The sequence below is a fragment of the Chenopodium album genome, chromosome 14 (genome assembly GCF_948465745.1).
Source record: "Chenopodium album chromosome 14, dcCheAlbu1.1, whole genome shotgun sequence".
NCBI lineage: Eukaryota > Viridiplantae > Streptophyta > Magnoliopsida > Caryophyllales > Amaranthaceae > Chenopodium > Chenopodium album.
The window spans coordinates 2102850-2128053 of record NC_137847.1 but is presented as its reverse complement, the minus strand read 5'-3'; the positions used below and the strand labels follow the sequence as shown (position 1 = coordinate 2128053).

The window sequence follows — 25204 nt, the reverse complement described above, 5'->3', positions numbered from 1 at the left end:
GAAACAATCAAACAAATCATAAAACTAGAACCAAGAACAAAGAATCAACTCTGTTTAATTTTCAAAACCAATCGATGTTAATTTCAAAAACCTACCACTCGTAAATCTATATCTATCTATATATATATGTTAAAATAACAACCGATGATGTCATCATTATCTACCTGTCACTTTTTTATTTAATTTTTTCCCTCCAAAATGTAAGGATGATGTCAACTTTTCTCCCTTTTAAACTACCCTATTTAACATCGCTTTAAAAATATATTCCATTTGAATTTTTAAATTTTAAATTTTAACTTTTGGGTTTTCTACACATATTATACTATTTAGTTATTTACGAGTTGTTAACAATAGTTAATAATATAATTTAATTGAAATTTCTCAATTAAAAATGAAAATTATGCACTTTCGGGAATTGTATATTCATATTTAATTAGAAATTAGTTAGGAAAAATGAGGAAGTTATTTTCTTTCAATACGTGTTAAAAGTCTATGATTCAAATCTTATTTTAAAACCGTGTATCGCACGGGGTTAATCTAGTAAAGAAACATTTCATCACCAAAACCACTATTCATACTCAAACTTTCTTGACCGGAAGGCATTGACAATGCTCGGACTGGAAAAACTAAAATTCACACCAAGAAATTCCAAATAGCCTTTTTTAGGAGTTAGGTCTTGTTTAGTTCACCTTATTTTTACTTATTTCAGAAAAAATAAGTTCAGATCAGATAAAAAAAAATAAGTTCAAATTAGATCATCGTTTTATGTGCAGCTTTTTATCGCTAAATATCTTTAATTTCGTAATGAAAAAAAATTATGTAAAACACATACTACCTCCATTTCATATTATTTGCAACGAATAGACATTTTTCCTCTCTACTTTATGTCAAATCGTTGCAAATAATATGAAACGGGGGTAATATTAATAAAATACACATTATTACGAATTTAATAAGACCCCACTTGATATATTTTTTTCATATACATATTTAAGGTCAAAGTTTAATTAAATTTGAAATTCCAATCAGATTAGATCAGATCAAATCAGATAAATAAAAAAAAAGTGAATAAAACAAGCCTTAAAGTCCGGTGACATATAAACTTTTTGGGTCTCGGTACACATATTGACATATAAACTTGAAATTGTTAATTGTAGTCATTTTTATACTCTACGGAGTACTAGTAAAGCCCAAAGCCCCAAACCCAAATTTGATTTTGATAAACAATAAAAACCTCCACATTTCTCTCTTTCTCTGCGCAAATGCCTTGAATTATTTGTTTAGATCAAATTCCATGAAATTCATCTCTTTCTCCATTCTCACTCCTCACTAGCCACGCCAAATTAGCTTCATCGAAGAGAGAGAAAATCAAGAAAAAGCTTGAATCTACAACAATGGAGGACGAACTGTTGAAGCGTAACACTGACTGTGTCTATTTCTTGGCCTCTCCTTTCACATGCAAGAAGGTTCATTTAAAAAAAAAAAAAAAAAAAATCTTATTTTCGTATTTTCCTTTCATTAAATTATGATTTTTTTTGTCCTTTGTGTTTCTCTGATTGTGTGATTTTGATTTTTGAATTTCCCATGAAATTAATTCGTACTTGATTATTCTGTTATTTTTGAATTTTTGTTGTGTTCTGTAGGGTTAGGGTTTCGGTTTACAATCTTTTGATTTATAAAAATGAAGATTTTTTGTGATTTTGATCGTGCATTTTGCTTCAGTAAACGAATTAGTTGAATTTAGGGTATAATATTGTTGTTGGTGGATGTAATTGTTGTTTTTATTGCTAAATTTTGTTCTGACTGCTACTTTTTGTTATTCATAATGTTTAATTTTGCAGATTTTCGGTGTTCTTTAGGATTAGGGTTTTGGTTAAATTCATTTGACTGAATAGGAATTGATTGCCGTTTCTAGAGATTATGGGCCTTATGGCTGTTGTCAGATGTAAATTGCTGTTTTACCGTTTGATTTATCGAGGATTCAAGTTTTGCGTGCATTTACATGAACAGGGTGTAGAGTGTGAGTATCGGCATAGTGAAATGGCGAGGTTGAACCCACGGGATTGCTGGTATTGGATGTCTGGAAATTGCCTAAATCCGACTTGTGCATTTCGCCATCCGGTGAGTTTTGCATAATATTGTTTTCAATTTGTTGAATTTTGATGTCTTGAGTGATTATAATGAATGCCAAATGGTATAGTGAACTGAGTAAATTGTTAATATACGTTTTTTTTTTCCGAACTAGTAATACTTTATAAGTGGCATGGATGCTTGTAAATTTCAATATGTACTCTAGATTGCTGGGATGGATCTGGAATTTGTATATACAGTATACTCATCTCAACATGTATGCCTTGTTATTAAGGGTATGCCCTGTTAGAATATACCTTATAGTATAATTGGACTTTTGCGGATCAAGTTGTGTCTAAATGCTTAATTGTGCTTCTCAAACAGTTTGGTGAAGGAAGAATCTTTTTTTAAATTATTGTTATTTTTTTCATAATTTTTGTGAACGAAAGATACATACAGGTTAGGGCAATCTTCTCTCAAGAATATTTAATGTAAGTCCAAATACATGCAAATATAGAAGTTGCGGTCATTGTAGACGTGTAAGGCACTATAGTGTAAGTCATAATGCATGTGATAATTTTTTTTCCATTCTTGGCCTAAAAAGGATGTGCACTAGCTTTTAGCAGGAAAAAATTATGTCCAGCTGCTTTGGGTAGTTTTTTCCTTTAAAGTTGCTTTAGTCTTGAAATTGCTCATTGGGGATGAATTGGGTCATACACTCATACTCATACATAACTAGATCTTTGTTTGAACTCTAGAAATGGTGGCATATAGCCCTTAATGTAACAAACTAGGTAAAAGATCTACATTAGTAAGGAAAGCATTTTCAGTAGAAAATTATAAATGTTTTAATGCTTTATCAAACCATCTGCAATTGGATGGAACTATGGAAGTAACGCCCTTTGTTTGTGGTAGCAAATTTAACAGTGTTAGATTGTTTCAAAAAGTCACATAATTTTCCCTTTTGACAAATTAATGAGTTGTCTCAAGAGTTCCCAACTCTTACCTTTTGCTTGAATCCTTGCTGTTCAAAACTATTTGATCTTACCATAGGACTTATAATAGCTGGATGATGAATGTTTGAGTGATGATATGTAGAATTTGTAACAAGCTTTGCATGCCTTTTGGATTAGCTGATTAAATTGGTGGGCATCATTTTGACTGGGCATTTTGAACAAAAGGAGGATCAAAAGTGTTATCATCATATACTTTGAATGAATGAGCTGTGGATGCAACTTGAAGTTTATTGAGGGGTAGTTAGTAGTGAAACTGTGAAAGTCCTTGTCTAATTTATTTTGCAGATCATTGTCTGTCTTATTCTGCAGAAGAAAGAAAAATAGTTGTTAGGCTTCGTTCTTCTCGTAATTGTCTTTTTTGGTTGTATCTGACATTATATGCCCCTGTGTGTATTGAACCTTGTAAATAGTTTCCTGTGGAACTCTTGTGGTATTCGTGTGATTTTCTTTAATTCCCTTTTTCTTTTTAAGCTTTTCTGTTGCTGAAATAGCTCACTGGAAATAGCTTGTGTCTAGAGGAGGGGAAGAGGGGGGGGGGGGGGGGGGGGCGGGGAGGATCAGGGCTCGTAACTTTTTTTTTTTGGGCTGCCCAAAACTTACTGCCTACTTGTGCCAGGAAGGGCATGCAATGATTGGATTATGAATTTTATTTTACTTATATTTTATTGTATAGAAGAATTGAATAGCTCAAAGCATGAAAGTTGGAAAGTGGAAACACGTACAATATACTTTAGCTTGGAAATCTATATGCAGTTTTTGAGGTGAAGTTTTACTGATTGGTTCCCTAAGTTAATTGCACCATTATTGTGTTGGCCTTTGAATGCATCTGATCCTTTTTATTTCTATTACCTTATAATAAGTTTGCTGCACCATTATTAAGCTACATTCTGCTGGTGAGATGTGCTACATTAGTCTCAACTTTCTTGTCTGATGAAAGAAACAAGAATCATTGTTTTCAGTTGTTGATGTACAGCCCTTGGAATCACACAATGAAGCACCAACTGATGCTGCTCCACCTTTGCTGAATCAGTCTTCTGTGTCTGCTACAAAGACGACAGTCCCGTGCTACTATTACTACAATGGGTTTTGCAACAAAGGTGACAGATGCCCATTTCTGCACGAACCTGGTGGGGCAATTGGTTTGAATACAAAGATGGCTAATCCAGTTGATGCAGCAGTGCATCTTTTGGACAGTAAGACATCTGGAAGAGTTAAAACAGAGCTTAAGCCTGCTGAGAAACATTTAATTCCATCAGAAATGACAACGACAAATGGCAGTCGATTGCATAATGAGCAGAAACATCAGGCTCAACACTATGCTACTATACCAGAACCAAGTACTATATCCAAACAAACTTATATTCCTGAACGTGAAGAGACATTTGCTGTCAAAACAGTGACTTTGCAGCATGCAGAACGCTCAAATAAAAGTGAGTTTGAGCCTAGCTTTGAATCTGACCAAAGTTCAGAGGATCAAATTGATGAAAACATTGTGCGAGATGAGTGGTGTGAATCATCCCCTGGTTTTGATGTTCTTGTGGAAGGAGAGACTGAAGATTTGGTTTATGAGGATGACCCAGAGGATATGCGCTCCATTGATGGGAATGATGGAGGCAACGAGCACCTATTTATGCCTCATGGCTATGCTCATCAGGCTGAATATGATGAAATGGAGTACTTTGGTAATGGCCATTATGAGCCTTCTGAATATATTAATGATGAGCTGAGAACTGATCTTCCAGAATTCCCCTCTAGACACACACAGGATAGAGGAACAAGACGCATTGTGGCACGCAAGAGAAACATATTGTGTGTGGAAACCCCAGTTGGTGGCCGCCATGATGTAGATCTTCGAGACTATTTGAGGAAACGAAGGATGGTTGATGGTTATCTGGAGACACGTGACTTGAGGCATGTAAGAGATGGCAGGCAAGAGAAGCTTCAAAGGCATGCTTCAAATCAACGAGTACATGGACGACTGGCATCTAAGGTGGAAAGACCTGGTGTTAGACTGCCTAGGAGAAGGAATTCTGCAGTTGATGCAGAACAGCGAGGCAGACCTAGGAACTCACAACATAATGGCTACAGGCAGTATAATGGGATGAGGTCACGGCAGTCTTTGTCTGAATGTAGGATATACTCAAAGAGAGAGAGGTATGCTCAAGAGTCCACCACAGTATATGAGCCCAAGAACCATGATGCTGTCAAAGTAAACAGAAATGAGGGTCATTTACACAAAAATGGATCTGCAGACTTCGAAGGTCCCAAACCTTTGAGCGAAATCCTCAAAGACAAGAAGAAGATGTCATGAGCAGTAGCATCTGACCTTTTCTGTTTATGATAGGTGAGCTTACTGATTTGAAGGTTCTGCTTTGATGGCGTGGCTGCATACTACAATATCTAGATTAATTTTTCTTCTTTTTTTCTTGTTTGCTATATTCTAGTCTAAGTCTTAGCAAATTACTTGCACTTCCATTTTGGTTTTTTAAAATTTTTGGGGATCTTGGGGTGTTTGTGGTTGCCTGTATTTCTATTCGGCAGCATTTTTTTTCGCCTCTTTATTCTATAGGTTAAGATTTCGGTATTCCTTTTATTCTACTTAGATACTTGACCAGCTTGGCGGTCTCATTGAAACATTTGTGGGGCTGAATGTTTTGCTTATAAGGTACAACGCTGTAAATAAGCTTATGATGAGTTTTTAGTAGCACATTAATGAAATAGAGAAAGTAATCAGTCATTGATTGTTCTAACAAGGTTATATTCTGTTATGCCTGATGTTTTACACCGTACTGTTTATATTAAGACGTTGCATTAATTGTGTATTGTTCTGAGTTATATTCTCACAGAAGGCCATACATTGCGGTGGTTACTGGTAGGCCATGTTTGGGTTACATTAAGGTCAATTGGACAGGAAAATATGTTACTTTACTTTATATATTGAAAGTACTGTACTACTGTATGGCTTTGATATGGTGGAAAGTTTTGGTATGTCTGCTGAGAAGTGTACCAAAAATCCAAAATTAGTGGATTCTTAAATGTCTTTATTGTTTTGTACTCGTATAGTTTTCCTTTGATTATTTGCAGGCTTCCTTGATTTAGTTTTTCCTCTTTCACTATCGAACGGTCGAACCTGTTTCTTCTTACTACGGAGTATTTGTTAATTGTTAGTGCTTATGGGTGCTGAGGTACTTGGCCTCGCGCCTCACCTATAGATGGCCTACCCCTTGTAAAAAAACTTTCTTCCTTCTCCGCTCCAATCTACACCACACCCCCTTGGTAGCCACCTATCCTTCCCCTTGACTAGCTGCCATCACTGTTACGGCTCAACAAAGACGACAGTATGTGCTTCTAGCCCATGGACCAAACGTGTAAAAAACACTATCAATTGAAGACTATCACTTTCTTAATCGCGTAAGATGATGAAATTTTAATGCCCAATTATCGATTCTAGATAGAGCTTTCATATAATTGGTTTGTGTAGTAAGGATCAATGTTTGGGGCCTAGGATTGTTGAATTCATCCAATACAGCCAATGTTTAAGAAACTACTTAAATATGGGATGTATTGCATTAATTAATTTATGCAACCAATATAATGCCTACCAATCTACCATACCTTATTATCCATTTTATGTTATCTTGTAAGATCTTGGGAAGATTTAATATGTTTGCCCATTTGATGAATTATTAGTACTTGTACACTATAGATTCATAGCCTATGTTATTATAACCATATATTTTGTAGCATATATTTAATTTTTAATTAGCCATAAAAATAAGCATTTAGGAAGAATAATTAAAGTGAATCAGGAATGAGTATATTTTTTTACTAGTCAAACTGCCAACAACGAATCTGGTTAGGCCAACGGAACCAAGGGTTTGACCACCTGTCCCAAATATATAACTAACTGCTCATACATTTTTTAATTTTATATGTTTTGGCAGCCTTTAATCTGAAATCGATTTGGGTTAGTTCTGCCTAAAAGCTGAAGTTGCAGATCTGTACCACTATTGCCCTCTTGTTAAGGATTCCAAATTTGATTTAAAATAACTTAAAGTGGAAACTAAAGAAAAAAATTGATTTGATTGACATGACAAGTAGTAATAAACTCCCACACTCACGGCTCCGGTTGTAAAGAGTTAAAACAATGACATTCATTATAATACGAAAATATATCATTACTATTATGAAATTTTTACAAAATATATAAAGAATCGTAAAAGATGGTATTCCAATATACTCCATATCTATGTATAAAATTTATTTTTAATTTTAAAATAACATAAGTTATTACGTAGTAAAATAGAAATTTAATTAATGATAGCAAATATATACCGTTTTTGAGTTACAAGAATAATAACAATGTGACAACTATCGCAATAAGTTATTGTAAAATCTTTTTTGATATATAGAGTATCGTAAAAGATAACGACACACTCCATAAGCAAAATTTGTTGCCTTAATGTTTTTAATTCTAGTGGGATTCTGTTTCTTCACGAGTAGCATGATACAAAGAATGATTGTAATAATCTCTTTTTTCTCCCTTACTTTCCTTTGTTAAGTTGTCCAAATTAGAATTAGAAAGTGGGAGTAAGTATTTCATGTAATTGCCTCTAGTTGTCCAAAATATATATTATAAATTATATTTTGGCCCTATAATATATCTCACTCCATTGTCATTAAAATTTGACTTTCTCTCTCCTCCTTTTAAAAAAATCCATTTAAATGCCAAAAAAAAAAACAATAAATAAGAAAAACATCCAAATTTTTTTCTTCTCCAATTCATATTTCAACTCCACCCCACCACCCCAATAAGAATTCTCTAGACACCCATCTCAATATTTTTTCTCAATCATTTAAAAATTTCATAGTTTTTAGAGAGAGAAAGTGTATTTTTTTAGAGAGAGAAAAAAATGGAAGGATTACAAAGGTCAGCAATAAGCTTTAGAAGGCAGGGATCCTCTGGTTTAGTATGGGATGATAAATTGGTACAAGCAGAATTGGCTAAAGAGAAATCGGACGGTGGAGATGGAATATCAGTCGATCAGAAAGATGATGATCAGAAACCTGATTTAAGAAGAAGTAAATCAGACGGTGGAAATAGGCGAGCCTATCGTACTGTTAAGGTTGAGCAAGCAGAGGATCCTCCCTCTCCTAGACTTTCTGCTTGTGGATTTTGCAGTGTTTTTGGTAAGCCTGCTAAAAATAATAAAATTGATAAGAAAAAATCTGGTAAACCTAAGCATAAGTAAAATTAATTCAAACAAAAAAGGATTTAGGTTTTTTTTTTTTTTTTTTTTTTTCTTAAAGATTGTTATGAATTTGATGGGGTTTTTATGGTCTATGCTATATGATACTTGTATAAAAAAGCATATATTATAATTCAATGTATCATGTAGTTATAGTTAGTGTTATGTTGTGTATTTATGTCCCATTTTAATTCAAGAAATGTTTGTGGGAAGTATGATATGAGGATTTTTTTTTTTTTGTTTTTTTAATTTTTCTTTTGATTTTTAATTATATGATAGAGGATGTAATTTTTGATCAAATTAAATCTTTGTGTATATGATCATGATGTTGAGCGTTCATGATATTCTGGGTGTGGCCTACAATGTACAAATATTACTCAAAAATATTGTTGCACTCTTAGAATTTGCCTGTAATTATCACACTTTAATGTTTTTGTTGGTACTATCAATTCAACCTTGTGGCGTGTTTAATGGAATTTCCTTGGATATCAATCCGTTATAAAAAAGACAATACCTTAGACGGGATTCTAGTAACAGTTCTTGAGGTCTCACGAGATTTTAACCAACTAATATGTTTGGTGTGTCTAAATAATCCCATGTGATTTTGGTAATTGATATTCTTCATAGGACTAAATAAAACTATGTGATTCTTCAGTTCACATGGAATCTATGATTAATTCTTTCCTTGTTCTATATCTTTGCCTCTTATTTTCTTTTTAATGATTTTAAATTTGTTTCAAAAAATGTATGTAGTGCAAATTGAGTTGTCATTAGACAGTGATTATAATGGCTAATGATTTCAAAATGGATGCACTCCTGTCTTTCACATTGATTTTAAAACCTTAATTGAATAGTAGGATTGGTTTTCTAAATTTGTCTTAAACTGCCATTTTGCATTGTACTACTGTTCTTTTCTCCTTTATAAATCTTCATATGTTAGCTGGATTTTCAACCTCATTGAACCTCCTTTTCATATTTAATGTTCCCTCCATCAATAGATACTCTGTAGGTCGTAGCATTTCCTCTAAAAAAAAAAAAAAAAAAAAAAAAGGTCGTAGCTTTATTTTAGAGTTCCAAAATAATAAACCTACTTTCGTGATTTGATTTTTTTATAGAGGGATTGTGATTGTCACAGAGTATAAATTTAAAATTTTCCATCTAATTTTTTCTAAAAAAAAAAAATATTGACCTTTTAAAAGATATATATATATATATATATATATATATATATATATATATATATATATATATATATATATATATATATATATATATATATATATATATATATATATATATATATATATATATATATATATATATATATATATATTAATTTTAGTTCAATAAAAGTTGAGTCTCGCTCTGGAGAATAGGTTTCTTTCTCGCGGAGGTCAGAGGTGTTTTCTCTTGTGCGTTCAAGCCTTCCCACCCTGTTCTGGGGTTCTGTTTTCTGGTGTAATGGCGGATGATATCGTGGAGAGGTGGTCGAATCTGAAAATTACCGCGGATGAGGACGAAATTGCAGAATTGGGGGTTTCCAATTCGAGTTCCCAGGAAAGCAAGATTGCCCTTTCGGTGGTCGGAAAACTCTTGACGGTGAGATCGTATAACTTTGATGCTATGCAAAATACCTTGAAACAAACTTGGACTCTGAAACGTGATGTTGTGTTTCGTAAAATTGAAAATAACCTATTTATAATCCAATTTTTCCATTGGCGTGATAAGGAGAAAGTCCTTGACGGAGCGCCGTGGAATTTTGATAATCAGTTACTGTTGCTTAAGGACATTAATGGTGATGAACAACCGGAGTCGATTGAATTGAAATTTTGCCCTTTTTGGGTACGATTTTATAACTTACCTCTATACAGCAGATCGAATGATGATGTTAGGGTGATAGCGGAGAAAATTGGTGTTATGGAGGTGGAGAAAGATGACTTGGGTTGGGACAAATCTCGTAGAGTGAGGATTATATTGGACACATCGAAACCCTTGCGAAGAGTACAAAAAATCAGAAATAAACAGGGGAATGTGGCAATTGTTCAACTTAAATATGAAAGATTGACTACTTTCTGCTTTATGTGTGGGGTGATGGGCCACACGGAGCGTGATTGTCCTACTGCTGAAGAGGATGATGAGCTAACAGAGAAGCAATGGGGTCTGTGGCTTAGAGCTTCGCCTCGTAAGGGCCGTGCAAGATTAATAGAAGAAGTGGCTAGTCTCAAATCGGCGGCGAAGAAGGCTTTAGTCTTCACTCACAAACCTGCTACTGCGGATTCTAAAGGAAAGAAAGGGGATGTTCATAGGGATGGAGTTTGTAGGGAGGGTGAGGACTCGTCTGCCCTTTCGGTTTTGTGCTTAGAGAGTGAGAATGGAGGGGCGCAGAAGGGGGGAGAGGAGGGAGTGATTGTGCGTACAGGGGAGGGAGATGGGGGTACTATTTTAGGGGGGGGATGGTGTGGTTTCTGCTGTAGCAAAAGGGGGAGATAAGTTGGGCATGATTTTTATGGCAGGAGAAGGGGAGATGGCGGGGAAGAGTGTTGGAAAGGGGCCAAAGAAATTTAAAAAGGCAATGCAAGTTAAAGGGAGTGGGGATGTGTGCAGGATGGATTTTGAGGGAGAAATTCTTCTTGGTAAGCGTAATAGGGAGGGGAATGAAAATATGCTGGAGATGGAGACTAGTGCAAAAAAGATCATGCTTGATGAGAATGTTTTAACTGGATGGCGTGAGGCGGAGGTAGCGGTGGAGCTACCCCGCCAAGCCCAATGAGTATTCTAAGCTTTAACTGCAGAGGTCTGGGCAATACCGATGCAGTTAATAATCTCCGGAATTTAGTTCGGAGGGAGGCCCCGTCTCTTATTTTCTTGATGGAGACGGAACTGAGTAGTGGTGAAATGGTTAAAATTCGCTCGAAGTTAGTAGGGTACGAAGGCTTGGCGGTTGATAGTAGGGGAAGGTCCGGGGGTGTGGCTATGTTTTGGAGTAAGGGTATTGAGGTGGTGCTTCGGTCTATGTCGTACACCACATCGATGTGATGATTATGAAGGGTCTAGGTTCGGTTGTGTGGCGGTTAACTGGGTTTTATGGGTGGCCGGAAGTGCATAATAGACATCTCTCTTGGAAATTGTTGTCTGATTTGGCTTTGGAGTGTGATGAGCCGTGGGTGTGCATTGGGGATTTTTAATGAAATCCTCTCTGATTCGGAGAAGAAAGGTGGACGAGATAGGGCTTTGTGGCAAATGGACAACTTTAAGGAGGCGGTAGAGATATGTAATGTGAGAGATGTGCCTTTTTCGGGGTACGAGTTCACTTACGATAATGGTCAAAGTGGGGATGATAATGTTCAATGTCGTCTTGATCGTGCTTTAGCTTCTCAAGGGTGGTTTGATATTTTTCCTAGTGCTAAATTATTTAATTTAGAGCGTGAGTTATCTGATCATGCTCCAATTAACTTAAACTTGGAGGAAAAAGGAAATGTGAGGAGTAAGGAGAAGGAAAAGATTTTTCGATTTGAACAATTATGGGTGGAGCATGAAGGCTGTGAGGGCGTGGTGGGTAATGTATGGCAGGGGGGGTTGACTTTGGAGCATAAATTATCTCTTTGTGCTGCCGAATTAAGGAGATGGAGTGATAAGGAGTTTGGTGCATTATTTAGAGAAATTCGAAAAAAGAGGAAAAGGTTGAGCATTTTAAATAGGGGGTGTCGATCTACTGCTCGTGTGCAAGAAAGAAAACGCGTGGTTAAAAAGATCAATGATTTACTTCACAAGGAGGAAATTTATTGGAGGCAGAGGTCGAGATCGTTGTGGCTAGAGGCAGGGGATCGCAATACAAGCTATTTTCACCGGAAAGCTTCTCATCGGCGTTCAAAAAACCGTATATCTCATTTGGTGGCAGAAAATGGTACAAGGCATGATGACCCGGAGGAGATTGAGAATGTGGCAGTGGGATATTTTCAGAATTTATTTACATCCTCGGTGCCTTCGAGTTATGAAGATGCTCTGGCTGGGATTGATCATAGAGTTACTGAGGACATGAACGCTATACTCTGCGCCCCTTATACCTCGGAGGAGGTTTTCACAGCGCTCAAGCAGATGCACCCTTTGAAGGCTCCTGGTCCGGATGGTATGTGCCCTTTATTTTTTCAGACTTATTGGCATATTATGGGTCCTGCGGTGTGTGGGCTTGTTATTGGTATGCTCAATGGTGGGGTGATTCCTGAGAAGGTGAATAGTACTTTTATTGTTTTGATTCCGAAAAAGAAGGACCCTGATAATATGACTGAATTTAGACCGATAAGTTTGTGTAATGTGGTCTACAAATTGTTTACCAAAGTTCTTGCCAATCGTCTTAAATTGTTTCTATCAGAAATTACATCTATTAATCAGAGTGCTTTTGTGCCGGGAAGATTAATTTCTGATAATATTTTGGTGGCTTTTGAATTATTTCATCATATGAAGAACTCTGGTAGTGAGAGTGGTTTTCTAGCTCTGAAGTTGGATATGGCAAAGGCTTATGACAGGGTTGAATGGGGTCAGAAAAGGTGATCCTCTTTCCCCATATCTCTTTATTCTCTGTGCGGAGGCTCTATCTGGATTGTTAACTAGGGAGGTTGAGACAGGGAGGTTACATGGTATAAAAGTGGCTCAATCGGCTCCTTCGATTTCACATTTATTGTTTGCGGATGATAGTGTGATTTTTGCTAAAGCGAGTGTGGATGAGGTGAATTCCATTAAAGGGGTCCTTCACTCTTATGAGGTTGCATCGGGTCAGATGGTGAATCTTGGGAAGACCAATGTGACTTTTAGTAAGGGTGTGCCGTTGGAGAAAAGAGGTGAGTTGGTAACTTTATTAGGGGTGAGAGAGGTGGATGTGCATGATAAGTACCTTGGTTTGCCTACGGTGATAGGTCGATCAAAAAAGGTACTTACTAAAGGGGTTAGAGAGAGGGTGAGGAATAGACTCCAAGGTTGGAAGGGGGGATTTTTATCTAAAGCGGGGAGGGAGGTGTTGATTAAGGCAGTGGCCCAATCTATCCCGACCTACGCGATAAGTGTGTTCAAATTTCCCTCCACTTTTTGTGATGAATTACGATCGTTAGTAGCTAATTTTTGGTGGGGTCAGAAAAAAGGTGAACGAAAAATTCATTGGGTGGCTTGGAAGAAATTATGTGAGCCTAAAGTGGTGGGAGGTCTCGGATTTCGGGATATGAAGGCTTTCAATTCGGCTTTGCTAGGAAAACAGGCATGGCGTCTCTTACAATGCCCTTCTAGTTTGGTTGCTCGGGTGTTAAAGGCTAAGTATTTCCCGGATGGGGATTTTTTGAGCTCCGAGCTTGGGGGAGCGCCAAGTTATACTTGGCGTAGCATTTGGGGTGTTAAATGGGTAATTGAGAGGGGTATGAGGTGGAGGGTGGGGGACAGCATGGACATTTCGGTTTGGCAGAGCTATTGGATTCCGGGGACTCAGTCGAGGAAAGTAATTTCTCCTATGGGTAATGCGCCACCTGATCTGAAAGTATGTGACTTAATTCATCTCCCTACGGCCTCTTGGAATGTGGAGGAGGTGAAGAGAATTTTTCTACCCTTTGAGTGTGACCGTGTGTTGAGTATCCCAATTAGTATGCGGCTCCCGAAAGATTCCTTGTGTTGGGATCTTGAAAAGAATGGTGAGTACTCTGTTCGATCGGCTTATAGGGCAATTTATGGTGAGTGGGACATAGAGAATGTAGCATCTTCTTCGATTCATACTAAGTTTTGGGGCAAGGTGTGGAATGCTACAACTCTACCAAGAGTTAAAGTGTTCTTTTGGAGGGCATGTAGGGGGGCTCTTCCGACATTGGTGGGGCTGGGTAAGAGGCTGCCTGGGAGGGACACTTTGTGTTCTCTATGTGAGGCCGAGGAGGAGTCGGATTTACACTGCCTTAAAGAGTGTATTATTGCTCGTTTATTGTGGGATGCGAGTGGAATAGGTGGAGAGGTGCAGGGTAGCTTTTCTTCTTTTATCGAGTTTGCATCTGTGTGTTTCGAAAGGTTGCCACAACGCGAGCATGGACTCTTTATGACTGTTTTTTGGTCGATTTGGAGTGCTAGAAATTAGTGGATTTTCGAAGGGGAGGCTTGCAACCCGCAGAGATCGATGAAGTATATCTTGAAGTTAATGGGAGAGCTTAGCAAGGAGGAAGGAGGGGCTGTGCTTTCGGGCAGTGGTGCTAAGGCTCGCTGGCAGCCTCCTAGTGAGGGTTGGGTAAAGCTCAATGTTGATGGGGGTGTGTGTGATGGGTTGGGGTCTTGTGCAGGAGCGGTGGTGCGAGATTGCAGGGGAGATGTGCAGCTAGCTGCTGTGCGTATGGTGGCTGATCAATGTCAGCCATTGATTGCTGAAGCTAAGGCGTTGTTCTTTGGCTTGGAAGCTACTGTCAACTCTGGGTTTCGAAGGGTGGTGGTTGAGAGTGATTGTCTTGGACTCATCAATGCGATCGTATCACAAGAAGTTGGGAGGAATGATTTTTATCTAATCTTGGATGATATTCATCATATTAGTAGTTTTCTTGAGTCGGTTTCTTGGTCGTTTGTTCGTAGGGAGGGTAATAAAGTAGCTCATGCTTTAGCTCATTGCTTACCATGGGAAGTAGGTAGTAGCATTTGGCTTTCTAATTTTCCATCTTGTATTGCTAGTTCTTTGGAACTCGACCTTCTTATGAATGAAAATTAACGCTCTTTGAGCGATTTCCCTCAAAAATATATATATATATATATATATATATATATATATATATATATATATATATATATATATATATATATATATATATATATATATATATATATATATATATATATATATATAGTCTAGATCGAGTAGTAAATGACTTACGACAATTCGGATGAATGTTTAATAGATAATGGTAAATACGAAGTATAATAAGGTTGTCGTAATTCATACTTATGAGATTTGTTACAAGTTTATAACTTTCAAATTAGAGATTGTATTTAATATTTGTGACTAGATCAATATTTTCATTTTTAATATTCCTTAGTCCTTACCATTATATTAGGGTTTATTTCTACATAGACCTAAGGGTTTTGGTTTTTGTGTAAAGCATTATATTAATTTTTATAAGTTTTCAATTTTTCCAAAGCAATATATAAATATGGAGAGAGTGAGAGAAATCTCAAATGGTTAGAGCTTTCCTCCTAATTCTAGGTGATTTTAGATCGATTCTCATTACCTGTCCTTGTATCATTTGTTTACTGCTATTATTATTGAATGATATCTCTACTTTTAATTTCAACCTTTAGGACTTTGTATGAACATTTATGAACATCATACTCTCGGATTAATTTTTTTTTAACGATAATGACCAAAAGAGATAATAGGGCTCAAGGTAAGGATGTGTAATACGATAAGGATACGTCTTGAAAAGGATCTAGATATATAGATAAACTCTTCTCAAGAAGATAGTAATAATATAACTTGAATTCGTGTCTCAAAAAAAGTAGTGTCAACACCATTGTCCTCTAATTATTTGCATTCTTTTTCCTCCTCACACTATTAAGAGTTGAATATTAATGCATTTATGAGCTAAGATTCTAAGCATTATCTTGATATAATGCTTTTATGCTCCCGTATAAGATGTTGACATATAAATCTAAGTTTAGTTATTAACGTAACTAATTTTTCATTTTTGTTAAGGTTTATCTTTATCCTCTTTATTACGGAGTATCAAATTGCCTAATTATATTCTTAAAAACACATGTAAAGATGACTTATAAAAATAAGGAAAATGATATGGGCTATGTATGTATCAATCAATCAATTACATTATACTAAAGGCGAAACTTAGAGACCACTTGGCAAAATATTATAAAAAGTTTTCCCTCTAAAACCACTTACTAAAAAAAACTTATATTGTAATTAAATTATGACTTTTAGTTTGTATAAAATCTAAAATAAATGTCCTTAAATATCAAATTGCCCATTATAATTATTATATGTTTAATTAATTTCTTTCACAATATTTCATACTTTTTACTAGTAAGTCTATTTATGATATTTATATCCATTATTTTTGGTAAAATTTATTGTCACTAGAATTATTTAACAACCGTGCATTGTACGGGGTTTAATCTAGTAAGAAACTAAAAAAGAAAATAATGAGGATAGATTAACATTAATTATACTGATTTATGCATAATTTTATCATGAATTCTCAACATAATTCATTTTAGAAAGTATATTTAATGATTATATATAACCCTAAATGCTATATATATCATTACTCTAAAAATAAAGTACCCCATAACAATCAACAACAGGAACTTAAATGGACGACTATTAATTAATATGATCAAAATCATTAATAAAACATAAAAAGAAATATATGATCAAAATCATACGCCGCTAGAAAGTGCCAACATCGAAATCCAATTATAACATTTATATGTTGACAATTCAATATTGAGTGGTTTTATTTTAATAATTTATTATTTTTTTTTATCTACGTAGTATTTATTATGTTTTCAGAAAATTTGTTTTTTATTCATTGTTGCCGTACCTGACCAAAATCCAATCAATTTGTTTTATCTTTTAATTACGTCGCTCATGATATTGTCTTGGTGCAAAAATTTGTATACTGAGACATTAAAGTATGGTGTAACAGAAGACTTACATACTATACTATTTTAATCAAACTTACATGCATTTGCGTATTACATTCAATGCCTAATTATTTTTATGATTTAGTATGTCATGCATCACCTGTTCATGTCTTGTTTGTAGGTCAAGATACAAGTTTTAATCTTTTATAATTTGAAAAACATAAAAGTTTGTTTTCGGCATGTATATATCCGTTTAAAATTATTAAAATTCTCTTAACCTCCGTCCAATTAATTAAGTTTGGTACGATTGATTATAAAACATGCTAATGTAATAAGTATTGCAAGTGCCCTATCACTTCGTTGCATGTCTTTGGAGTGTTGGAAGCAATCTCAATATAGCAATCAATCTGAATCACAATTCAATTCCTTTACTCCAATTCGTATTTGTTATTGATCTGACTACAATTTTTATCTTCAAATTAAAACACCTATATAGTAAACTAATTGAGCTAGAGAGATCTGGCTAATAGCAAAAGAGACAAAAAAATATCTAATGAAAACCACAAAAAAACCTTGTAAAACCTCTTGGTGTGGGCACTTAAAAAAGGCAATCGCAATCATAAATTAAATGGCAAAAAATAGAGCCAATGAAAAGCCAAACGCCTAACGGGACCAAAATTGAAGAGAGCTGGCTGGCAGCCACGCTTGACTTGACGGTAGTCGCCTACATAGTCGGTACCCTTCATCATGGATAACTTTAACCTTTATTTGTGCCTACTCCTAAAACCCAATAAAACGTCTTGTAAGTTGAAACACATGGATTTATTTTTGTAATTTTTTTTTTTTTTTTTGAATAAGATTGATTCATAAATAAAAAGTCATACGAATCTACAAAGAGATTCAAATATAATAAATATATAACAATTGAATCTTATAAAAATATCCTATTAGCAGAGCTACGATCGTTGTTGCAAATCGTACATTCTTCATACCCTCTTTCATATCGTTGTGATTTACAGTCTTTTTCGGCGAGGGGTCTATCGATATGTTGTAGTCGTGAAGAAAATTTTCTTCTGATTCATCTGATTGTAATCGAAGGATTAACCTCTTTCTCGATCCCACACAAATCTTTACCCATGAAGCAACTTTAACCATACTACACTAAAGAACAAAAACAAAACTAAAACTAGAACAAAGTCCACCATAGAGGCATTTACTACACTCAAACCCACTATAAAGGTACTTACTACCATCAAATAATGTAGATTTATTGAATTCAATAACAAAAATATAAAGAAATTAAAGGAAAAGGGTCAAAAATAACCAAATTTCTGGAGAAATTTGACTATTTTCGACCAATAAAATACTTTTTTTGAAGAACCCTAGAAAGAAAAAACAGAGAGGAGACGGCTAAGGTTTTTAATACTAATTATACTTACAATTTTTGTTATTTGTCTAGTTTTCTAGATTTTTTTTCGAAATACTAATTATACATACAATTTTACAATTAGAGGTTTTTCAGCGGCAGGCCACATGGTGCGACAGGGGTTACTTGTAGGGTGTTATTGGTTTTATCACAGGTTACTTGTAGGTGTTACTTGTATTTTGGGGTTACTTGTATGGGTTACTTGTAGGTGTTACTTGTATTCTGAGTAACCTACAAATAACTCCAAACCAAACCCCCATACCAAACTAGTGATACCCTACAAGTAACACCTGACCAAAACCAGTAACACTTTATAATCCCATAATAGAAGTAATACCTACAAGTAACACCCTGACCAAAACCAGTAACACCCTACAAGTAACCCCTTCCGCACCATGTGGCCAGCCGCATACAAAAATTTGTATTTTACACACACGTATTTATATAATAATAATAATAATAATAATAATAATAATAATAATAATAATAATAATAATAATAATAATAATAACATTACGTCACATGTCATTGTGATTTCATCTAATGGCTTTTAGGATGAAAACTGTTAAGTGGTGATAAAAACAATTTTTAAAATTTTGGTGTGGTTTTAAAGTTTTTTATTTTTTTAATAGTGTTTAAAACCATTTTCATTTTTTTTGTGGTGTTAAAAATTTTCTTAATTAGATCAATCTGGATACAATAAGTTGAATCGAACAGAGTGTACATTAAGTTGTGAATAAAGATTAGATAGAGTAAAACTAAAACGAGGTGATAAAAGAACAATAAGTTGTGTCCAAATGAAATATTAGGCCTACAAAGGCTACAATATTTGATCAAATACACTTGTGTGTGTTTGTTGTTTTTCCTCATAAAAGAGCTTTGTAAGCATGCACATCAAATCAAAATGAAAACAATATTTCATAAGACGTGCACATATAGTAAGGATGGCTTGCCATATTATGAGGTATATTATATGAAGTGCCTTTCGTAAAGACCTTTATGAGAATTATGACTAACTCCAATGGTTTTTTTTATCTACTTTTTTTTAAAAAAAAGAAAAATATTTTTATTTATTTATGTTCTAATTTTAGTTGAATGTATGACGGCCGCATCATTAGATCCTCTTTCAATATATTAGTGACTAGTATGAGCTTGTAATATCAATTGACAAGAGTATGACAAATGAGGCCCTAACCCGAAAACATACAATTATGTAGAAATTCTTGTCCGGAACTATCTTTAATTTCTACGTCTTTACTAGACCACATTGGAAGAAAATCTAATCAAATACAAGCTCTGCGGTCATGTTAGCTTTTTAAAAATAAAACAGATAGTAGTTTACTGATGAATTTATAAGTCCAACATCTTTTTTCCGTATCCTACATAACGAATTAGTTCAAATTTACCTCACATGTTACCATGTGGGTTACTTTTCCTAATTATGAATTATATTAGATTTAATCAAGTTCTTAATAGAAGTCAAAATGTAAAAGAAACACCTACTATTTGAACAAGAGGGAGTATAACTAACATTCTAAGAATTTAAATAGCAAACACTTTCAGACCTTCTTAGTGTTGTTGGATTGTCAAACTTTATGAATAATCCTCTATATTCTACACTTTTTTTTTTGGCAAGAATTGGACTATATGTTTAAATCTTACAAGTTTTTACAAGCAGAATAGAAAAGGTCAAAAGTAGATACAATTATTTGGTTTGATTATTACAAAACCTGTAATGATCAACGAAGAATTTTTCTTGGTAAACGAAAGAAATTAAACTAAGTCAAAATAGAGTAGTGTTGGCTAGATACTGGCAAGTGACAACCTTTTTATTTGTTTATTATCTAACTATTTCGACATTTCCACCATCCTGTTATTGAATATAAATGTCCAATTTGACCAAGGGTTACCATTTATTACTCCTATAACAAGTCAAAATTAGCATGCAATTATTAGAACATGTATTTCGTCAATACGAAATCCTGATCAGTGATTACTAGAATTTTGCAATTAATTGATTTTTTATTTTATATCGGTGCATAATAACAAGGATCGAGATGTAAATGAGGTATGATCGATCATACCTCGTCTACATCCACCCCTAAGATCCTATTAAAAGAGAGATCGTGTTGGAGCAAAAATTGCCAACAAACACTTAACACCCTATAGCTTGCGAGTGGCGTGAGGTATGAACCTGGGGGTTACCCTATGATCTCTCTTTGATTTTACGACTACTATGTATTACTGAGTGTGATACTTTTAAATGTTGAAAATAGTGGCCAGTCTAACTCGTTATGATTTTTATTTCGTATAGATGTAGTAATTGTCACTTTTCAAAAAAAAGAGTGGTAGATAGATTATATTTATATGAAGGAATTTCACTCGTTGATCCGAATTGAAAATCAAACGTACTCAAAATTGATTGCTTTGCGAAAGGTTTAAGTCATTTCGTGAGAATTAATACATCAAGAGAGACTAAATTAAACGAAGTATAAGTCTCACCAACTCTTATCTCCCAAGTTCTGTTGAGTTCATTCAAACATGACATACTGGGCTTAATATTGAAGCTTACTTTCACAACAATGGCTCATACTTTACTGGGCCTATTGGGCCAATGTACTTGTTGTACCCAATCACCTTCTATGACTAGAGGAAAGTTTGGTATATACTATATCTGCTAAATAGTGACGATACCAAAATTTTGGTTGGCAAAATAGAATTCTCATAAATTTATAATTTTTGCCAATGTATTAATTATGTGGTTCTCTCTACACCAAAAATTACGCAATTGAATAAGAGGTGTGATGGGCCGCTACCCGGTATAGTCCATACCAAGGCATGAAAACAGACAAACAGTATAAAATTAATAATAACAGTATAATAAAAAAATACGCTATTTTCTCTTTCCTTCTTCATTGAAAATCTCGCTGGAATAATAACAATATAGAATATAAAAAATAACAGTATAAAAACATCAATAACAGTGTATTTATCAATAATAACAATATAAACAAAAACCAAAAAAGTATTTGGTATGGACCATATCTGGTAGTGGGTTATAGTTACTCGTTGAATAATATTACGTGATAAGAGTGCGTCTCTATTATAGACGGTCACCTTATTACTTGTCCATCTCAACCCAAACTTCTAATCTAGTTTTAAACATTTATATTGCACCAAAAAATTGACACTAAGACCAGAATTGTCCCAACATCTTTGGTCCAAACTCTGGCAATGAATAACTTGTCATACACAATCAAAGGAAGGATGTCCATGTACCAAATGTCGATATAAGTGATATAAGTGGCTTAAATTTGCAAAAACCTAAATGAAAATTCACATTTAATCTCAAAGTTCTCAACAATATACTTTTATGAAACACATTAACAAATGGGGTAAGAAATATACTACGTTATATGCACAAACTTACATTAATTGTAATCATTTACAAATTTGTTGTATGATTGACCAATCCCAGATCAGAAAAATAAAATTAAAGGATATAAAAAAAAGGGTATGTGTCATAAGACCTGGCCTATATCTATAAATTGAAATTATCATCTCAGTTATCACTACTGCAAAGCTCTCTGAACTTTGGTTCTAAACAACAAAATGCACAATTTCTCCATTGAGAAGTAGAGGAAGCAGCCAGTTGCATGAGTAACAAAGGACCCAAAACTCGAGCCCACGATACAATGCCAAGCTGGCCCATATACCTTATCAAACTCCTGTGAAAACCCCAGTATAAACCGTATTAGTTATGATGTCTACAAGATTTGATCGTGGATTTAAAATTAATAAGATAACACATTCTAAAATTACACGAGTAACCAACTAAGCTACTTGACATCCACGTAACTTTAAAAATGTTGCGAAAATAATAGAAAAAGGCCCATATATATAGTGACTACTGACAGCACATGGAGGGTGACTAAGGTAAGGCATATTAAATGTACTAAAAAAAAATAGGCAAATACTGACAAGTTACAAATTCCAGTAATTATAGAGGATAGTTAGCTATTCATCACAAGTCATTAGTCATAACACATGGGTTGTTGGAAATGGATCTTTCCTAATCTCAAGTTAATTGAATTAGTACCACTAAAAATAACTATTTATATGCATGGCATCTTGCTAATTAGTAAGGGATAGCAATTATCAAGTGGGGACCAAATATGGAGGGACTAGATTGAAGCAAAAGTTGAGATCTAGATTGTTGTTCATTTCATTTTTTTCATTATTGATCTTGATTATTTGGTCAATTTGACCAATTTATTGTCTACTATTCAATGTGTTTGTGATGTGGAGATCATAAGATGGGATCTTCATATATTATACAACTTTTTTTTTTACACTTCTAGGTTCATAATGGCTTGATATAACACATGATTGTTGCAATAATTTCAGCATTATTAGATAAAAGAATAGAAGTTATTTAAGTTAATTAGGTTTCGAAAAGTGGTACCTTGCTTAGGAATCGAATGTCATGTCAAAACTCATTGCCTTTATGGTTATTTTATACAAAGTAAATATAAAAAAAAGATACTTATAATTCTTTTTTTTTTAAACCATAATTTCATAAAGAATCGATGTTTGGCTCATTATAGTATACAAGGGAAATACACAAAGGGTCTGTTCTCATTGACTGAAATGAGCTGAACTGAACTGAAATAAATATTTTATAAGAGAAGGAAATTAAGAGCTGAACTGAACTGAACTTATTAGATTTGAACTAAACTAAACTAAAAATAATCTGATGAGAACATAACCAAAGATAAACTCAACATATAACGCGTGTTTGCACATACAAATTTTGATATGCTGACTCATTATACCGCTACAAGACCAGCTACTCGTTATAAAATAAACTACAGTAACTTTTTACTTTCTAGGAAAATAACTTTAGTGTCCACCTCGTCTACAAATTGGTGATAAATTTGATGTTGATTTCTAAACTCTCTTATCTAGAATACATTCTCTAACTCTAAACATGACTATGTTCATAAGAAGTGTCACATACCATGCATGCGTAATTGATGAGTGAGAGAGACAGTAGAAGTTCTTTGAAAGCAGTTGATGTGTATAGTAGCTTAGGAGTGACCACTATCTCGTGTAACTGTGTAAGCATTAAATTCAGTTGGACAAGATAAAATGGGAAAAACCACAGATCCCATGTGTTGCATATTCTTGCAGTATAGTACTTGTGGTCTTGTGGAATTTGTCTAAACTCTATAATATTTAGCTTCATAGATGAAACCAAACATGTGAAATATCAATGTCGAGCTATGAACGGAAAATTATGCAGACGGGATTTAATCACAAGTTTTAAGTATCACCTGACCGGCCTCTAAATTAGTTGGTATGTATTCGTGTTTTAAACCTACTTCTAAACCTTATGTTTTGGATTAATGTAAACATAAAGATTAAAGAGGGATAGTAGTGTCATTATTGCTTAGCTTAATTGGTCTACTTGAGTTTTAGCCTTTTAGGTAAGCTTTTCACTCATTTTTCTTCCTTGTTATTATTCTTAAATTGTCTTCACAATAATGATGTCATTATTATCACCTTCATCTAATTAACAATAAAAATAAAAAAGGTACACTCCCTCCATCTCTAAATATTGTTCCTGTTTTGACTTTTCTTTTTGTTAAGGCAATCACTGTCAAAATAGAAACAACGTCCAAAGACGAAGTTGTACATGTACATCAGAATTATCATAATCTTTAAATTAGACTTACCTTCTTCAAGTTGAAAGCAATATGCTTGGCACTGAATTTCTCCAAACTATCATAAGTATTCCTTGCACATTGAAAAGCTTGAATTTGCATAAAAGCAGGCATATCAGTTACCAAAACCTTAACTTGTAACAAAGCAATAGCAGAAACCATATCATTTTCCAATTTTGCCCCTGTTGATTTCCTTGCTTTTTCCACAAATTTCCCAACATAAGCCACATTATTTTCAACATGAGAAACAGATTTCCTTGCTCCTTCCCCTTTCCCATTCCCTTTCCCTTGTAATAAATCCTTTGTTATTTTTCCCTCTATTTCTTCACTATTAGAAGTAGATTTCCTCCCTTCTATAATGTTATTTACTTTACTTTTCTCATTACTTTTTACCAAACTCAACAATATACCTTCTACACTTGACACTGATTTCCTTTCCTTTCCCTCCAATTCCTTTTCCTTTTCCGGCTTCGGTTTGGGTTTCGATTTTCTTAGACCACCCCATACACTAGAAGAAATAATTCTTTTTGTCACCGACGTCGCCGGAGTTTGATACTCCGGCGTCCGGCTACCCGTGGCAAACTTGTACACATATAAATTCCCTTTCTTTTGCTTCTCTAGTGATGTTGCATTCATATTTTTTTTTTTTTTTTGTTTGAGAGACTTTACTATATGTTTTGGTATATGGTACAATATTTTTTTTGGGTGTTCCTAAGTTGTATATATAAATGTGCATAGGAAGTGACACTATTAAGGTATAGTAGCCTAAAAAAAGGTTGGCCCATCATTAAAATATAAATAAATAAAAATAATAATGATATATTCATATATATTATGATGATTTAAGAAGTTGGGTGAAAAGATGATTAATTAATGTAGCAGACCATGTGGTAGTGCCAATTATCAAGGATCACATAAAGTGGGTTGGTTGTGGAGAAGGATGAATTTGTGTAATTTAATTAACAAAAAAATATTTTAATTATTTTTAATATTATGTAATGATTTGATTAATTTTTGTTTTAATTATTCTTGATTTAATATAATATGAAATAAATCATAGGAATTATGATGGGTATACTGACCAATTGGACCCCTTTTGGTGGAGTATATTTGTCA

The 25204-nt window shown here is 34.3% G+C and overlaps 5 protein-coding genes across 5 annotated transcripts; 4 read left to right on the top strand and 1 right to left on the bottom strand.

The window, feature by feature from the left end:
- The first annotated feature begins 1191 nt into the window (after positions 1-1191).
- On the top strand, positions 1192-5839 carry LOC145578517 (zinc finger CCCH domain-containing protein 32-like). Its single transcript, XM_081635827.1, has 3 exons — positions 1192-1466; positions 2011-2121; positions 4060-5839. The coding sequence occupies exons 1-3, from the start codon at positions 1395-1397 to the stop codon at positions 5395-5397; spliced, it is 1521 nt and encodes a 506-aa protein (XP_081491953.1). The 5' UTR covers positions 1192-1394; the 3' UTR covers positions 5398-5839.
- A 1932-nt stretch (positions 5840-7771) lies between these two features.
- Positions 7772-8509, top strand: LOC145578516 (MAPK kinase substrate protein At1g80180-like). The gene has a single exon (XM_081635826.1). The coding sequence runs from the start codon at positions 8000-8002 to the stop codon at positions 8336-8338; it is 339 nt and encodes a 112-aa protein (XP_081491952.1). The 5' UTR covers positions 7772-7999; the 3' UTR covers positions 8339-8509.
- A 2910-nt stretch (positions 8510-11419) lies between these two features.
- Positions 11420-14435, top strand: LOC145579706 (uncharacterized). Its single transcript, XM_081636942.1, has 2 exons — positions 11420-12879; positions 12944-14435. Exons 1-2 carry the CDS (start codon positions 11420-11422, stop codon positions 14433-14435), a joined length of 2952 nt encoding a protein of 983 aa, XP_081493068.1.
- Positions 14436-14474: 39 nt separating this feature from the next.
- Positions 14475-15050, top strand: LOC145579705 (uncharacterized). Its single transcript, XM_081636941.1, has one exon. The coding sequence runs from the start codon at positions 14475-14477 to the stop codon at positions 15048-15050; it is 576 nt and encodes a 191-aa protein (XP_081493067.1).
- Positions 15051-21728: 6678 nt separating this feature from the next.
- On the bottom strand, positions 21729-24850 carry LOC145579820 (uncharacterized). The gene is made up of 2 exons (XM_081637081.1): positions 24101-24850; positions 21729-22090 (listed from the first exon to the last, which is right to left on the bottom strand). Exons 1-2 carry the CDS (start codon positions 24722-24724, stop codon positions 21935-21937), a joined length of 780 nt encoding a protein of 259 aa, XP_081493207.1. The 5' UTR covers positions 24725-24850; the 3' UTR covers positions 21729-21934.
- Between the last annotated feature and the right edge of the window lie 354 nt (positions 24851-25204).

What these genes read in the sequence shown, in the direction of transcription:
- LOC145578517 (XM_081635827.1), top strand. Translation starts at nt 1,395, where the DNA reads ATGGAGGACGAACTGTTGAAGCGTAACACTGACTGTGTCTATTTCTTG. An exon ending in CTCCTTTCACATGCAAGAAG is followed by an intron (nt 1,467 to 2,010) that starts GTTCATTTAAAA and finishes TTACATGAACAG; the next exon opens with GGTGTAGAGTGTGAGTATCG. An exon ending in CTTGTGCATTTCGCCATCCG is followed by an intron (nt 2,122 to 4,059) that starts GTGAGTTTTGCA and finishes GTTGATGTACAG; the next exon opens with CCCTTGGAATCACACAATGA.
- LOC145579705 (XM_081636941.1), top strand. Translation starts at nt 14,475, where the DNA reads ATGAAGTATATCTTGAAGTTAATGGGAGAGCTTAGCAAGGAGGAAGGA.
- LOC145579820 (XM_081637081.1), bottom strand. Translation starts at nt 24,724, where the DNA reads ATGAATGCAACATCACTAGAGAAGCAAAAGAAAGGGAATTTATATGTG. An exon ending in TTGCTTTCAACTTGAAGAAG is followed by an intron (nt 22,091 to 24,100) that starts GTAAGTCTAATT and finishes GGGTTTTCACAG; the next exon opens with GAGTTTGATAAGGTATATGG.
- LOC145578516 (XM_081635826.1), top strand. Translation starts at nt 8,000, where the DNA reads ATGGAAGGATTACAAAGGTCAGCAATAAGCTTTAGAAGGCAGGGATCC.
- LOC145579706 (XM_081636942.1), top strand. Translation starts at nt 11,420, where the DNA reads ATGGGTGGCCGGAAGTGCATAATAGACATCTCTCTTGGAAATTGTTGT. An exon ending in GTTGAATGGGGTCAGAAAAG is followed by an intron (nt 12,880 to 12,943) that starts GTGATCCTCTTT and finishes ATTGTTAACTAG; the next exon opens with GGAGGTTGAGACAGGGAGGT.